At 28.2% G+C, this 15,881-nt stretch overlaps 1 protein-coding gene across 4 annotated transcripts in view; it reads right to left on the bottom strand.

The window, feature by feature from the left end:
* Positions 1 to 17: 17 nt before the first annotated feature.
* Positions 18 to 15,881, bottom strand: part of LOC111620888 (SUN domain-containing ossification factor-like) — a 48,738-nt gene continuing 32,874 nt past the window's right edge. For 3 of the 4 annotated variants that reach the window (XM_023362900.1, XM_023362902.1, XM_023362901.1), the window contains 2 exons: positions 565 to 629; positions 18 to 442 (listed from right to left, as the gene is read on the bottom strand). In XM_023362900.1, coding sequence (XP_023218668.1) covers positions 89 to 442; positions 565 to 629 — 419 coding nt within the window. In that variant the 3' untranslated portion in view covers positions 18 to 88. Of the gene's footprint in view, positions 443 to 564; positions 630 to 8,419; positions 8,460 to 15,881 lie in introns of all 4 variants that reach the window. The other variant, XM_023362903.1, reaches the window with a different exon arrangement.

A 15,881-nucleotide genomic window follows, 5' to 3' on the forward strand; every position in this document is an offset into this window, starting at 1 on the left:
AACTTTTAAAATGATTAATGATTTTAATAATTTAATGATTTTGAAATATTTCAAATAAAACAATTAAAATAAGTGTTTTTTCTAAAGACTAGAAAGAATTCTTCTTCTGCAACTTTAAGAATTTCTTGAAGCTGAATTTGTCGTCCGAAACATCGGGCACAATACCGTTATATCTTGGACCGTTAGTCAAGTTTTGAAGTGGCACGGCTTTCGGTCTCTCTTTCTCTCTACATTTTTGAATATTCTGTTTAATATCAAAAGTGTTCTCACAGTTCACACTATCCTTAGTTCTTTCCGCCGTACCCTTCTGATCTAAATTTGTAGCATTGCTAATATCACAGTTATTAAGACTAGAGAAGTAGTTAAAATTACAGGAATCAGTTTTTTGACTACACTTCCCCTGCTGGTTCTTCTTCTTGTTTCTGTGATGCTTTTTCTTCACCTGAAAAAATAAAATCACAAAGTTTTACAACACGACATACGAACAAATATTTTTTACCATTTTCCAGTCTTCAAAAAAGATTGCCACAAATTGCACTTAAGAGTTCTTTGCCCAATACTTACTTTCGGTGGCGGCTCTATGACTATCGGGACCGACGGTTCCACTATCAGGTAATTTGTGTGAATCTCTGAAAATACAATTATGATTTAATGACCAACTGCATTTAGAATATGAAATTTTTTAACCTAGTGAATATAATGCACTTTCTTTATATTTTAAATATAAATAAAAATTAATTTTTATTTATATTTAAACAGTCGAGAACTTTGGCGACTGATCAAAATTTTTCTATTTATTAATTGTAGATCTATATTAAAGCATTTTATGTCAATTTTTGCTAAACTTCATCCTCGGTGAACTTACTATATAAACTTTAGTTAATTTTATCTTTCAATGAGTTTGGGTTAAGAGGTTACTATAAAATATGTCATCAATCAAATACAGTGAAACCTGCCTAAATGGAAGAAATCACTCCATTCCAAAGAATGCTTTCCATGTTAAATGAGATGGAAACCTGCCAAACTGGAATAAAAATTTGGTATCTTGCAGCAATTCCAGTTTACACAGGTTTTACTGTATGTGGAAGTTATTTAACACAATATATTACATAAGTATTCTTCAAAGTAATTAATGAAAATAGTTAAAAGAATTGCTGCTGACAGAATATCTAGCTTTGAATTTATTTGGCATTTTACAATCAAATTTCCATTTATCTGTTTATAATACAAACAGATAAATGGAAATTTGATTGTTATAAATATAATACATTTATAACAATTGTGATGATGATGACATTGATTTGTAGTCCCCTCATATATTTTATTAATGTATAGAAAGAATGTTTATTCTTTAAAGTTCTTTTTATTACATTACTCCTTTTACTAATATATATCACAATAAAAAAAACTGAAGAAAGTAGTAATTAAACATTCATTTATTCCTTTTTTTTTTTTTAAATCCTGATATTATCAAGGTGATACTTTAGAGGCAGATTTATTTATTTTTCTTTTCTGGCACTTTCCATCCTGTACAGTATGCATATGACTTAAACAGGATCCCAAATTTCAATTTTTAATAATTTGTAAAAGAACTAACTACAGTAGAGCGTCGTTTATCCGAAAGAATTCCAGTCAGCAAATTAAAATTTTTGCCAGTGCTATGGCACTGCAATCTTTGGCTATGTCTTGGGCTACTCAAATATTTTATGTTTTTGATACTAAATTAACTTCTGAAGTATAATTTTTTAATAATTTGTAAAAGAACTATCTACAGTAGAGCGTCGGTTATCCGAAAGAATTCCAGTCAGCAAATTAAAATTTTTGCTAGTGCTGTGGCGCTGCAATCTTTGGCTATACTGTATCTTGGGCTACTCCAATATATATATTTTTTTTTGTTGGTGTGTGTGTTTTAGCTGGCAGCACTGACACTTTTGTGTGGTGTTTTTCTGAGGACCGTGTGTGGTGCTGAATCGAACGTTTTTGATACTAGATTAACTTCTAAAGTAAAATTTTTTTTGTTTTTATATTTTTCAATATATTTATTTTGTACAAACAAAATAAAGAAATAATTTTTAATGATACTATAGCCACGATTATTATTTTAAAAAGTTTACGTTAAGCTTAACATCGACGAAAATTCCACGCGAAGCGACACGCGACGGGGAAAAATTTCAACATAGTATAGGTTAATATATTTTTTCGTACATAATCGGTTATCCGAAACATAAGTTATCCGAACAACCCTAGTCCCCAATTGATTCGGATAAACGACGCTCTACTGTAATTTAATTGATTTAATTAAAAAATTTTTTAAAACGCACCGAAAAACTTTTGTAGTTTTCAGAAATCTTACAATTTCTGTATGCTGTTTGTGAATTTATGACTTTAAACCCTAGCCAGCGGGGACAGCGAATATACCTTGAAGGATGGTTGCAAGATAAATACAAAGGATTTACACAATAATATAAATGAATGTATTTAGAAAAGATCTAAAACAGATTTCTATGTTCTAAAACTTTCTAAAATAATCGAAATTCTCGTGTTAAACGCTATAGAAATTAACGTTTTTTTTTTTTTTTTTAAATATTCTTTCAATCTTATATGTTAAAAACTAAACTATAAAAATTAATTTTATAGTTTATTTTTATATTTATAATTAAATATTAATTATCTCATCTTCTACTGACCGACATTTTGTATTTATCTTCATTAAATTAGACAAGACTCGTTAAGATCTTTGATCTCTTTCGATATTTCATTCTTATATTGACCCAAACCTAATTACTCAATGTTAGTTTGACAGTAATACCTTTCTTCATCAAAGGATATATTTTTTTCCCATGCTTACAAACATCTCGTAAAATAAGGTGATGATGATAATTCATAAACAAAATTAAAATATAGCTTCATATAAGATCTGAATCTTCATTCGATAAAGATTCAGAATCACGCGAAGTCCCCAATTGTTCATTGTAATTACACTATTTTCTCTCTTGTGTTTGTTGTAATTCTTACTTAATATGTTATTTATATACTGTAGTCTATTTTCAGCATTATTTATTACGGGTGTAAATATTTTCATACATATTATACACTTGATTTTATTCGTATCAAGCATTAAGTGGCTTTAAACTGTTTCGTACAGAGCAGATGTACTCAATTACGATACGTGTGCCAAAATACAGTATAGTTTATCAAACTAATTAGCAACTTCTATCTGATTTATATTTGGTGTTTGCAAAAAACGAAAAGTTCATCTAAAACTAACTGCAAGAAAGTTCAAGATAAACAGAACACTCATTAGCTATTTTAATTAACTTCGATTAGAAATATCTCTAATTACAACTTTCGAGTGAATTATTAAATAGAAAAAAACAATTCCAGTAAAATTTTATTTTATTGGAAAATCTAAAAATAAGATTTCAATTTTTATGTACTGTATCGTTAATAGATTTTTGTAATAAAGGTTGGAAGATTTTTATTCATTTATTGATATGTAAATTAATGTTTGTCTATTTAAAAAATTATGTTTAAAAGTAGAATAAGACGGTAAATTGATGAATTATCTTAGAATGTTTTTGTATGGTCGCTGTCTTGCTAAAAAAGTAACGAAGAAGCTTTCTTGGTCTCACACTTGGGTGACAAATGGATTGAACTCGGTTGTAATGTAGCGTTCAGAATTAACTATCGTTAAAGAAAATTGGGTCCATGGTTCGTGATACAGATATTGCACACCACATTTTGACCATTACATCATGTACTTAGGGTCTGACTCAAATGGCTCCTATCTCATGATTCTGTGTTAACATACAATATCAATCATATTTCTTCAATTGTCTAGTAACAATTTAGTACGTAGCATGAAAGCAATTTTAAATGTTATATATTATAATAAGAGAAGAAAATTTCGATAGCCTTATCGCAAATGACCGATATTAGGAATAATTTAGTAGAATGTATGTTTATTTGGACGTTTCAATTCTGGAAATTATTCCGTAATCACATTTTCTAGGAAAATATTCATTTTTTTGGATGATAAAGAATTGTTAAGTTGATACTGAAGAGTGTTAATGAGTCACAGGTACTTTAAATAAGTATTAGATTTATCTTATTTTTAAATTTTTTATACATATAACAAAATGAAAAGCTTGAATTACGCTTTAAAAATACATTAACTATTTATAAATTTTTATAAAAAATTTATCCGAATTTCACGTTAAAATTTGGTAATTTTGTAAGAAAATAAAACGCTAAATTATAGGCCTATATATATGTGTGTGTAGGCGTGTGTGTGTGCAAACAACAGATATTTACACAGAAATTTTATATACAGTGTGTTCTCAATATAATGCACTCTCAAAGGGATGAACTAAATCCTTCATTATATCGCGTGATCACTATATCAAGAGTCCACTGTATATGCAAATATATCTACTTTATAAATATGAATATATATAATTTTATAATGTTTGATATCATTTAAAGTTAAATTATTATTTACTTAAATTTTTTTAAAATAAACATTCTTTATAAAATAATAATAGAAATGAATTTGTTATAGATTTGAATGTAGCTCATTTTACAGTACCTCTTCATTTCATAAATAAACATAATTTACATTACGTTTTAATAAATTGAATCATTTTAAAATATTTTTGTACGTATTAACATTGTGTAAAGTTCTATTTATTTATTTATTTATATTATTTATTACCAAAATAATTTAAATAAATAAATAAATAAATCACATACCAGTTTACATAAAATACCACTGAATTACATGCAATATATCATGAATAAAGATTAAACTAACATGTAAGATAATTAAATAACAAAATCAATCTTTATTTAATTTTATTATAATTTAAGCGTACATTACCATTTAAAAATCATTTTAATTAGCGATAAATAAATTAAATTTGAATAAAAGATTCTCTCTCTTTATATTTAATATAAACCATTTTTTAAAGAGAGAGAGAGTATTNGGTTTCCTTATGACCTGGCCCAGGATTTTGTTGACAAAACAGCTAGTTAGATCGGGGAGATGGAAAGATTTGTGATTGCCATACGGGATCAGGTCATAAATACTAAAAACTACAGAAAACACATACTCAAAGATACAACACTCACAAATGACACATGCAGAAAATGTCACATTATGCCAGAAACTATACAACACATCACTTCTGGGTGCAAGCTCTTGGCACAGACAGATTGCTTACATAGACACAATCAAGTAGCAAATATAATACACCAAGAGCTTGCAAAGAAACACAAATTGGTAGACATGCACAAACCATACTATATTAGAAAACAACAGAGCCATAATCACAGATAAAACAATTTACTTGAAATTTACACCCTTGAAGTGTGGAGCAATATATCAGAATAGTTAAACAAAACAAAGTTAAAAGAAATCTGTAATTTTGAAGATTGAAAAAATAGAAAATATTTTTTGGTGCCAAAAGAGTATGCCAAATTTAGTTTCTATTTTTAAAGTAGCCAAACCTGGCATCACCATAGACACTTCCTGATGTAATGTACAGTACAAACTAGCACCCATCTAAAGGATTAGGTGTTCTTAAACTTCTATTTTCCGAGTACAGTAGAATGGTCACTAAAAATGAATTTTTAAACTGCTCTACAATTGGATGTCAGACCCATCTTTGCTTGATAGGAGAAGGAAGTCTATTGTACTCAAAATGGAACATTTATTGCATTTCCACTTTTTATTGTTCGTGTCGAAAAGAATAAATTTTATCAGAATTTGTTCAACTGAACTGTAAATTATCTTCACAATTTCTGATAATGGTTGCTTTTTAATGTTGAGACTGACATTTTGCTGGGGCAATGGCACTTTATCAGTTTCATTTAAAATTAACTGAAATTGTAATATTATTATTTTATGAACTAAGTAAAGATAGGACCTTTCAGTGTCTAATTAAAATTTAGACTTCTACACTTGCCAAGGAGAATATTGTGTCTTAACAACATTCTGTATCCTGAGATCATCTGAATGTTGATTCACTGTTACACACAGAGCTCGGCATGTTGCAGAAAGGAAGACAAATTACCGATGACTCTACAAGTGCCATTTTGCAGGTGGTATGAAGAAATTTGTTGTTAGTTGAAAATAGTCCATGCTTAGACTTGTTTCTTTCCACATACTAGTGGAATGTATGGAAAGTTTTCAGCAGGTTATCCTTACAATGGTAAATTCCAGTTTAAGTTGCAACTGATGCCAAATTTAATTCAGCTTATTATCTGAAGCATATTTTGGGACATTCATTCTGTACAGCATTGGTATCCTTCATAAACCTACTACCCAATAAACATTAGAAACAGTCCATATTCAGACATAATAATCAGATGCCTCAACAATGAAAATGTCAGTCTCAGGAACTAGCAACCTTACAGAAAACTATGTGGAGGAGTGGGAATCGATCAAGCTTCTCATACTGCAATAGAAATTGAGATGTAGAACCACTGTTCGAAGACAGTCTCCAAATTGAGCACAATCACTGGTGGAGAAAGGAATTCACACACAACTCATTCATAGTAACAGTGAAACACAACCTTCTGTACTTTTGTAATAATAATGTTTTTTTTTTTGCTTTATAAAAGTAATCTTTCAAATGTATGGAATATAGATATAAAAAAACTTGAGGAAAGAGGTACTTTAATGATAAAACAGATTTCAATATTCTGACTAAATTAGTTAACACTCAAATAAGGCAGGTCACTTGCTGAGGAACCAGGCAGAATGATAAAGATAGATAGTAATAAAGACAAAATTCTCCATAAAAATATCCCAAGGGTCTTGATAGATGGCCATGCAGTAAGTTATCTGTCTGAAATGTGAAGTAGTAATAATAAAAGTGAGAGAGATAAATAAAATCAAGCGATAATTTTGCATATCAATTTGAATACCATTCACACATTGAACTGCTGACAAGAAGTGTCTAAATATATTTGAATGGAAAAATGAGAATATTTCTGATGAATGTTTGTCATTTATCACTAAAATTTTCATATTAAGTTCCTATTCTAATAAATGATGTAAGATTATGAACATATTTTTATTATGTTACAGAATAACTGATAGTATAACGTAATAAAATAGATAAACTAATCTAGGCCTCTGGTCCCTAAGCTTTCTGCATTTGGTCTTGATTTTCATCTAACTCCATTCTTGAGATTAACAAAGGGCAGAAGGACAGTGGAAATGTATAGGTCTGCAATTTGAAAATTGCAGACCTAAAATAATTTAATAAATAATTTTAAAAATAATTTCTGCATTAGTTATTTGTTTGTTGTTATTTTTTGTATCAAATTATGTAGTTGAGAAAATTTGATTTTGGGAATAACAATCAAAATTGAATGAGTGATAGAGGCCATAAGTAAGTCTTTGAATTATTTTAAAGCAGTTTATGTTTTCATGAATGATAAAGAACAACAAGGGCCAAAGCAGTGCACTCATATAGCATATCTATTTGGTAAAAACACCAGTAACACAATGTAACACTGTGGTATTTGTATCAAATCATTGGCTCTTATTGATGTTGATTCCTGAAATGTCTGAGCAATGATTTCAGAGACCCAAGATTAAATCAGTAATGTTTTTCAAAAAATGTTATATATCACTCTAGTTTATGTATGAACTTCCAGTCCAGACTGGAAGTTCATACATAAACTAGAGTGGAAATCATGTGATTTCAACTCAAAATTTTCTCAAGTACAGAGTCAGATAGATAACTAGCAGGAGATGTATAGTGGTGTCTTGCCCCTGTACATTAAAGTTCAGAACAAATATGAAATGATTAGGGACTGGAGACCAGAGACCCAACTAACATATATACAAACTTCTGGTTTGGACCGGAAGTCAAGTGATTTTTTTTCAATTAAAAATTACCATATTTACTTGCATATAAGATGGGGTTTCAAGATCGTCTTATACGTAAGTAAATATGGTAATTAAAAATTACAACCTGACATTGTGACAATGCTTAGTAAATATTCTGTATGGAATAAATCTAATGTTACTTCTATTAACATAAAAATAATAATGTTTATCATATTAAGACATTGTACAGTACAATGTCTTAACAAAGGTACTGCTAATTACACTAGTTTTGTATATAGTAAGTTCATTTGAGGAACAAAATAAATAATAATAATTGAATAAAGGAGCAAAATATAATTAAACCAAAGAAAAAATAATAATTACTAAGTGTGCATCTATCGTTAAGTAAATTTTTGATGATGATATTTATGAAATTTTCTCCAATGAAAATGAAATTAATAAAAAAAAAATATGGCTATTAAAATTTTGTCATAAAAATCATCATCGTATATTTTTTAAAAATTCATAGTGTGTAAGCATTATACATTAAAGAAATAACTACACCCTTGCCCTTACCCAGAGCCCTCGGGAGGGATCTGCTTTCCATTAGTACAGGCTTGTAAGGGAAGAGCAAAGAATAAATATGATGATAATCATTAACAAAATTATTATATACATTAATTAATTAACAATAATAATATAAAATATAACAAATACTTAGATTTATATCTTACATTTCAGATTGTTTTACAAAAATAAAAATATCAAATATGTTCATTCCATAAGAATGTTTGTATTATTTATATATTTAAACTGTGTGGAAATACACAGATGGAATATAGTAATTTTTCACAATCTTAAGATTCTGAATTTAACAGACAAATAATTATGATAAACTGAACATACTAACTCCTGCAAAGGTTCTATATAAAAAAAATTTTTTTTTGATGACAGCAATTACTTCTCTATTGACTGTTCCTTTTAAGTTTATTTGAAAATGATTAATGACACTTTCCAGTCATATCATCATTTTTAGTGTTTCCTGCACAATTTTTTGCTGAATCCAAGAAACACAGAACTTCTCTATAGGTCTTAAAATTTTTGATTACATAATAGAATATAAGAGTATTATACTATTTGTTGATAAACATATGGAATTTGTATCATTAACAAAATTAAACTGGTTACTAGAAATTTGGATATAACACAGAAGACATTTTTCAAGACATGTAACAACATAAATACTGTTTTATAAATTGTGTGCAAGATATCACGTTACTCCTAATTCATAATTCTCCATCAATTAAGCCGATTATGTTGAAAAAGTGTATAACCGATTCAAAGGCTTTCTTGTTATATCTGTTGTGTGCCAAGCTTTAAAAAAACATGCGTTAAGTAAAATTTTGTTTTCTTCAGGTTTTATTTTAAACACAGTGCAGAAAATTGAAATGAGTTTTGGGATCATATTTTAGTAAATTTTACACAATAGTTTTTAGGTTTAATTGCTTAAATATAAGCTTTCACACAACATACCTTTTGTTGTCTAAAATACTATTAAGCAGAAATACCTGAACTTCTTATATATCAGACTTATTATTTCTAAGTCTAAATACATGATGAAACATTTAAATTTATCACCAACAATAAGATCAATCCCACACTGAAACTACCAGAAAATATAACTACAGATGATGCCAATAACATTCATTTGGGATAGGAAAAGTAACAATTTGATAAGGACCTGACATTTGAAACAAATGGATCATCCTTGGAAACTTCATTTAATAACCAACAAAATTTAAATTACCTTGTTCATGATTCAAATTTGTCAAAAAAGCAAGCAAAAATTTTAGCATTGATTTGAATGGTGGAGTTTACTTTGCTAAGGCACTAAAATATATTTTAGCAATCAGCAGTATCATCGGAAAATGGTCTGGCATATTGTAATAAGGTTCATTCTCTTTTGAAATTCCTTAAACATCAATATCACATAAAAATTAGCTAGCTTCCTCATAATGGAAATAAATACCCATCTGTGGAAAGCTTCGGCTCATGCTAGTAATATGAATGTCCTCTCAACAGTATTCATTACAAAAAGTAATCCTATATTTGTATCAATTTCAAAGTAATTGTTATTTTACTCTGTTCACAACTTGGAAACATAAATAATGGTGACTTTTTTCTATCATTCAAAAAAAAAAAAACAACAATGTTCAGTGACCAAAACAAGAATCACTTATTTATCTATATGACAAACAATTTGAAAATTAGCTGACTAGAGGAAAAAAACTCATGTATGGCAATTTTTCAAAGTATTAGAAAATTATATGGAAGGATTCTACTATGAAACAGTATACAATCCGAAGTAGTAAAAATCAAAATATTTTCCTAAATAGTAGTCTAAAATACATTTTTAAACTCCCATTTAGACTTGTTACCTAAGAACTTCCATGTCATTGATGATACTGAAGTTGCATTGGGACATTTCTCTATGAAAAAACAGTACAGGGTAAATGGAATGAAAATATACTAGATTACTGCTGGACACTAAAGAAAGATGTTCTCTAAGCAAAATATAACAGGAAATTAATTATATTAACTACACTTACATTTCAAATAACAAATTTTAAGAAACTATGTGATATAGTATTTGTTATGCATAACAAATACTATCACACTTTAAATACATACTTTCCAATCCTGCTCAAGCAATAAGCAATCAGTCTATTTTATCAAGAAAAAAAAAAACAAAATTCTTATAAATAATTATTGTTGTTTAATATGTATTTCAAAAATGTTAAAGTAGCTTACTTCTTTACTAAGAAGGGTATTTGTATTTTTATTTTTAAATATAACATACCACTTTATACAGAAATTTACCACTTTTATAAATTTATAAGTGTCAATTTATTAATACTGTATTTACTCAAATAATCTGCACACTTTTTACAAAAACTTGTGACAAAATTCGGTGGCACAACCCACTAAGTCCAGGGTGCTTATTTTGCTTATCAACTGAATGACTGCTTAATAATAATGAATGTCTACAGTCGATAGTTACGAGAAACATTATTAAATGTTTTTGTGTGATTAATTATAGACACTGTGTATTTATCTTAAAACTGTTAGAGAATGATCAATAAAATTTTGTAAGCACATTTATCTTGGCATGGAAAACAATAGTCATAGTTTCAAAGATAGTTACAATTTTTGCCACTAGAGATCTATAATGACACCACTCACACCAGCATCACATTTTTCCCCTCTATTTTTATTTATTAATACCACATGGACTTGTAAACAAAAACACTACATTTCAAATGCTAAAAAATGGCAAGAGTAAGGTTACTATTGTGTTACAACTATAAATTAGTAAAATTTGTTAGATATGTAATAAATTAAAGTCTTTTTTCCTTTTTTTATAACTAGTATCTTAAAAAATGAGGTGTGCAGATTATTTGAATAAACATGGTATATTGGAAAAGTATAATTTTATATTTATAATATTTATTGAATAATTTGTTTTTTGTTTAATAAATTAAATAATAATAAAAGACTATACGTGGCAAACTGTTTGATTCTAAATTTACTTAAGGATACCAGAAAAAAATCTTTTTAAATTATTACTGAATAATTTCATTTTAGAAAGTATTTATTGATGGCTTTTTGAGTCTCATCATGTACTATTCACAATGTAAGAAATTAATATAGACAGTTATTAACTATTTACTTTAACAGTGGATTAAGTTTTGTGTTAAGTTTATTTAAAAAATTTAAATATAAAAAAAAACTTAATAGAAATTATTAAAATATATTAAATAAATTTCATGGAAATACATATTTATAATAATGTTAATTGATAAAATATAATAATGGCAGACAACCTTAATTTTAAAAAAATGTTTTTAAGGTGAAATTAGTCATGAATGTTAAGGATAAAACTAATTTTTAAATTAAAAAAAAAACTGAAAAATTCATAAAGTAAACTATATTTTATAATTACAAAGTAACAGAACAGTTATAATTTTTATAAAGATAATAATTATGTAATTACACCTTAAATATGAATTAAAATAAAACATGTGATATAAATTTATCAAAAACTATTTAGCTATGTGCAAGTGAAATTCTGTCAACGGAATTAAGACAGGTACTAGAAAATATTTATTGAAAATTTGACTACTTCAAGTAGTGCATTATAGCTTCATGCAACCCAGGCAAATTTGAATTATGAGAACCCATTAATAGTGTTCAAACATTTTTCTTCAGAGGATTTTCTCCTGGTATCCTCATTCGTTTTTTAACTCAACTTCTGCACTGTGTTAGTGCACACCGCACCTGTGCCACACTGGTAATCTAAGGTCTTCATATATAGCCCAAATTTAAATTTCAATACTCTTACTACAATAACAAGTTTATAAAAGACTTGTTTGAGGCTGCCTGTTTATGGGAACTCCAGGCAATTGCCCTTTTTGCCTATAGGATAATGCACCTCTGGCTAACTCTAATTACTTTATCCATAAATTGTTAAACTTGCAATATCTTTGGAGTAAATGGATTGANCTTCTGAAGTATAATTTTTTATTGTTTTTATATTTTTCAATATATTTATTTTGTTTGTACAAAATAGAAAAATAATTTTTAACGATACAATAGTCTTCGTTAGGCTTAACATCGACGAAAATTCAACGCAAAGCAACACGAGATAGGTTAATATATATTTTTGTACATAATCGGTTATCCGAAATATCGATTTACCAAACAATCCCAGTCCCAATTGATTTGGATAAACGACGCTCTACTGTATTTAGTTTTTTTTATTCTAAATATTTATTAAACAATCCAACCTAATATTGTTCTTAAATTAGTAGATAATATACAGTAATTTGAAACAATTATGTAGTTAGTATAAGTTTAAGTTTCAGTAGTGTTTGATAATAATAACTCTCCCGTGGTCACCACCTGGTCGTGGTGGAAGAGCCCAGTAATTTTACTGAACCATAGAGCAATGCAGGCTGGAGCACAAGCTCCTGGTAGGGACACCCATGCCAGTAAGGTCTATGGGGAGAAATGAAGCTAAGAGTGACCACACCCACATTCTGTGGAGATAATTATTATGGTAGTAACCAGATCAAAGTGTGATGCCGGCTCAGACATTGCCCAGGTTAATAAGGTTTGCGTTCGTGGGTTAGGCAGAGGCTCACGTTCGAAAAATAGGCCGCAGTCTCCCTTGGTTACCGGTGGCTACTGCAATGCCCTCAACATATGTGAGGAATCAACCTAGCCTTGGTGTTTATGTGGCAATGCATCCACAGACCACAAAGGCTGGAAAACCACGCCAATGGATGAAATGGACAACAGAAATGAACGAGTTTATCATCCGTACTTATTATGCAATCACAAGACTCGAAACAAACATGACAGCATACAGACAACAACTACACCATAGATTCACACAACAATATCCTCACCTCACTGTCACCGAACAAAGGGTTGTCGATCAAAAAAGAACAATTATATACAACAACCTTGTTCCACAAACAACACTTGAACTTATCAAACAATAGGTTGCTGTTCAAATACATCCAACAGACAGAAACACTTAACATTATTAATGAAGATCACGTAACCTGTCAGGATAATCCAGCAACAAGCANAAATACTATTAAGCAGAAATACCTGAACTTCTTATATATCAGACTTATTATTTCTAAGTCTAAATACATGATGAAACATTTAAATTTATCACCAACAATAAGATCAATCCCACACTGAAACTACCAGAAAATATAACTACAGATGATGCCAATAACATTCATTTGGGATAGGAAAAGTAACAATTTGATAAGGACCTGACATTTGAAACAAATGGATCATCCTTGGAAACTTCATTTAATAACCAACAAAATTTAAATTACCTTGTTCATGATTCAAATTTGTCAAAAAAGCAAGCAAAAATTTTAGCATTGATTTGAATGGTGGAGTTTACTTTGCTAAGGCACTAAAATATATTTTAGCAATCAGCAGTATCATCGGAAAATGGTCTGGCATATTGTAATAAGGTTCATTCTCTTTTGAAATTCCTTAAACATCAATATCACATAAAAATTAGCTAGCTTCCTCATAATGGAAATAAATACCCATCTGTGGAAAGCTTCGGCTCATGCTAGTAATATGAATGTCCTCTCAACAGTATTCATTACAAAAAGTAATCCTATATTTGTATCAATTTCAAAGTAATTGTTATTTTACTCTGTTCACAACTTGGAAACATAAATAATGGTGACTTTTTTCTATCATTCAAAAAAAAAAAAACAACAATGTTCAGTGACCAAAACAAGAATCACTTATTTATCTATATGACAAACAATTTGAAAATTAGCTGACTAGAGGAAAAAAACTCATGTATGGCAATTTTTCAAAGTATTAGAAAATTATATGGAAGGATTCTACTATGAAACAGTATACAATCCGAAGTAGTAAAAATCAAAATATTTTCCTAAATAGTAGTCTAAAATACATTTTTAAACTCCCATTTAGACTTGTTACCTAAGAACTTCCATGTCATTGATGATACTGAAGTTGCATTGGGACATTTCTCTATGAAAAAACAGTACAGGGTAAATGGAATGAAAATATACTAGATTACTGCTGGACACTAAAGAAAGATGTTCTCTAAGCAAAATATAACAGGAAATTAATTATATTAACTACACTTACATTTCAAATAACAAATTTTAAGAAACTATGTGATATAGTATTTGTTATGCATAACAAATACTATCACACTTTAAATACATACTTTCCAATCCTGCTCAAGCAATAAGCAATCAGTCTATTTTATCAAGAAAAAAAAAAACAAAATTCTTATAAATAATTATTGTTGTTTAATATGTATTTCAAAAATGTTAAAGTAGCTTACTTCTTTACTAAGAAGGGTATTTGTATTTTTATTTTTAAATATAACATACCACTTTATACAGAAATTTACCACTTTTATAAATTTATAAGTGTCAATTTATTAATACTGTATTTACTCAAATAATCTGCACACTTTTTACAAAAACTTGTGACAAAATTCGGTGGCACAACCCACTAAGTCCAGGGTGCTTATTTTGCTTATCAACTGAATGACTGCTTAATAATAATGAATGTCTACAGTCGATAGTTACGAGAAACATTATTAAATGTTTTTGTGTGATTAATTATAGACACTGTGTATTTATCTTAAAACTGTTAGAGAATGATCAATAAAATTTTGTAAGCACATTTATCTTGGCATGGAAAACAATAGTCATAGTTTCAAAGATAGTTACAATTTTTGCCACTAGAGATCTATAATGACACCACTCACACCAGCATCACATTTTTCCCCTCTATTTTTATTTATTAATACCACATGGACTTGTAAACAAAAACACTACATTTCAAATGCTAAAAAATGGCAAGAGTAAGGTTACTATTGTGTTACAACTATAAATTAGTAAAATTTGTTAGATATGTAATAAATTAAAGTCTTTTTTCCTTTTTTTATAACTAGTATCTTAAAAAATGAGGTGTGCAGATTATTTGAATAAACATGGTATATTGGAAAAGTATAATTTTATATTTATAATATTTATTGAATAATTTGTTTTTTGTTTAATAAATTAAATAATAATAAAAGACTATACGTGGCAAACTGTTTGATTCTAAATTTACTTAAGGATACCAGAAAAAAATCTTTTTAAATTATTACTGAATAATTTCATTTTAGAAAGTATTTATTGATGGCTTTTTGAGTCTCATCATGTACTATTCACAATGTAAGAAATTAATATAGACAGTTATTAACTATTTACTTTAACAGTGGATTAAGTTTTGTGTTAAGTTTATTTAAAAAATTTAAATATAAAAAAAAACTTAATAGAAATTATTAAAATATATTAAATAAATTTCATGGAAATACATATTTATAATAATGTTAATTGATAAAATATAATAATGGCAGACAACCTTAATTTTAAAAAAATGTTTTTAAGGTGAAATTAGTCATGAA

This window comes from Centruroides sculpturatus, unplaced genomic scaffold (assembly GCF_000671375.1).
Source record: "Centruroides sculpturatus isolate CEXI.00-Female unplaced genomic scaffold, Cexi_2.0 scaffold17, whole genome shotgun sequence".
NCBI lineage: Eukaryota > Metazoa > Arthropoda > Arachnida > Scorpiones > Buthidae > Centruroides > Centruroides sculpturatus.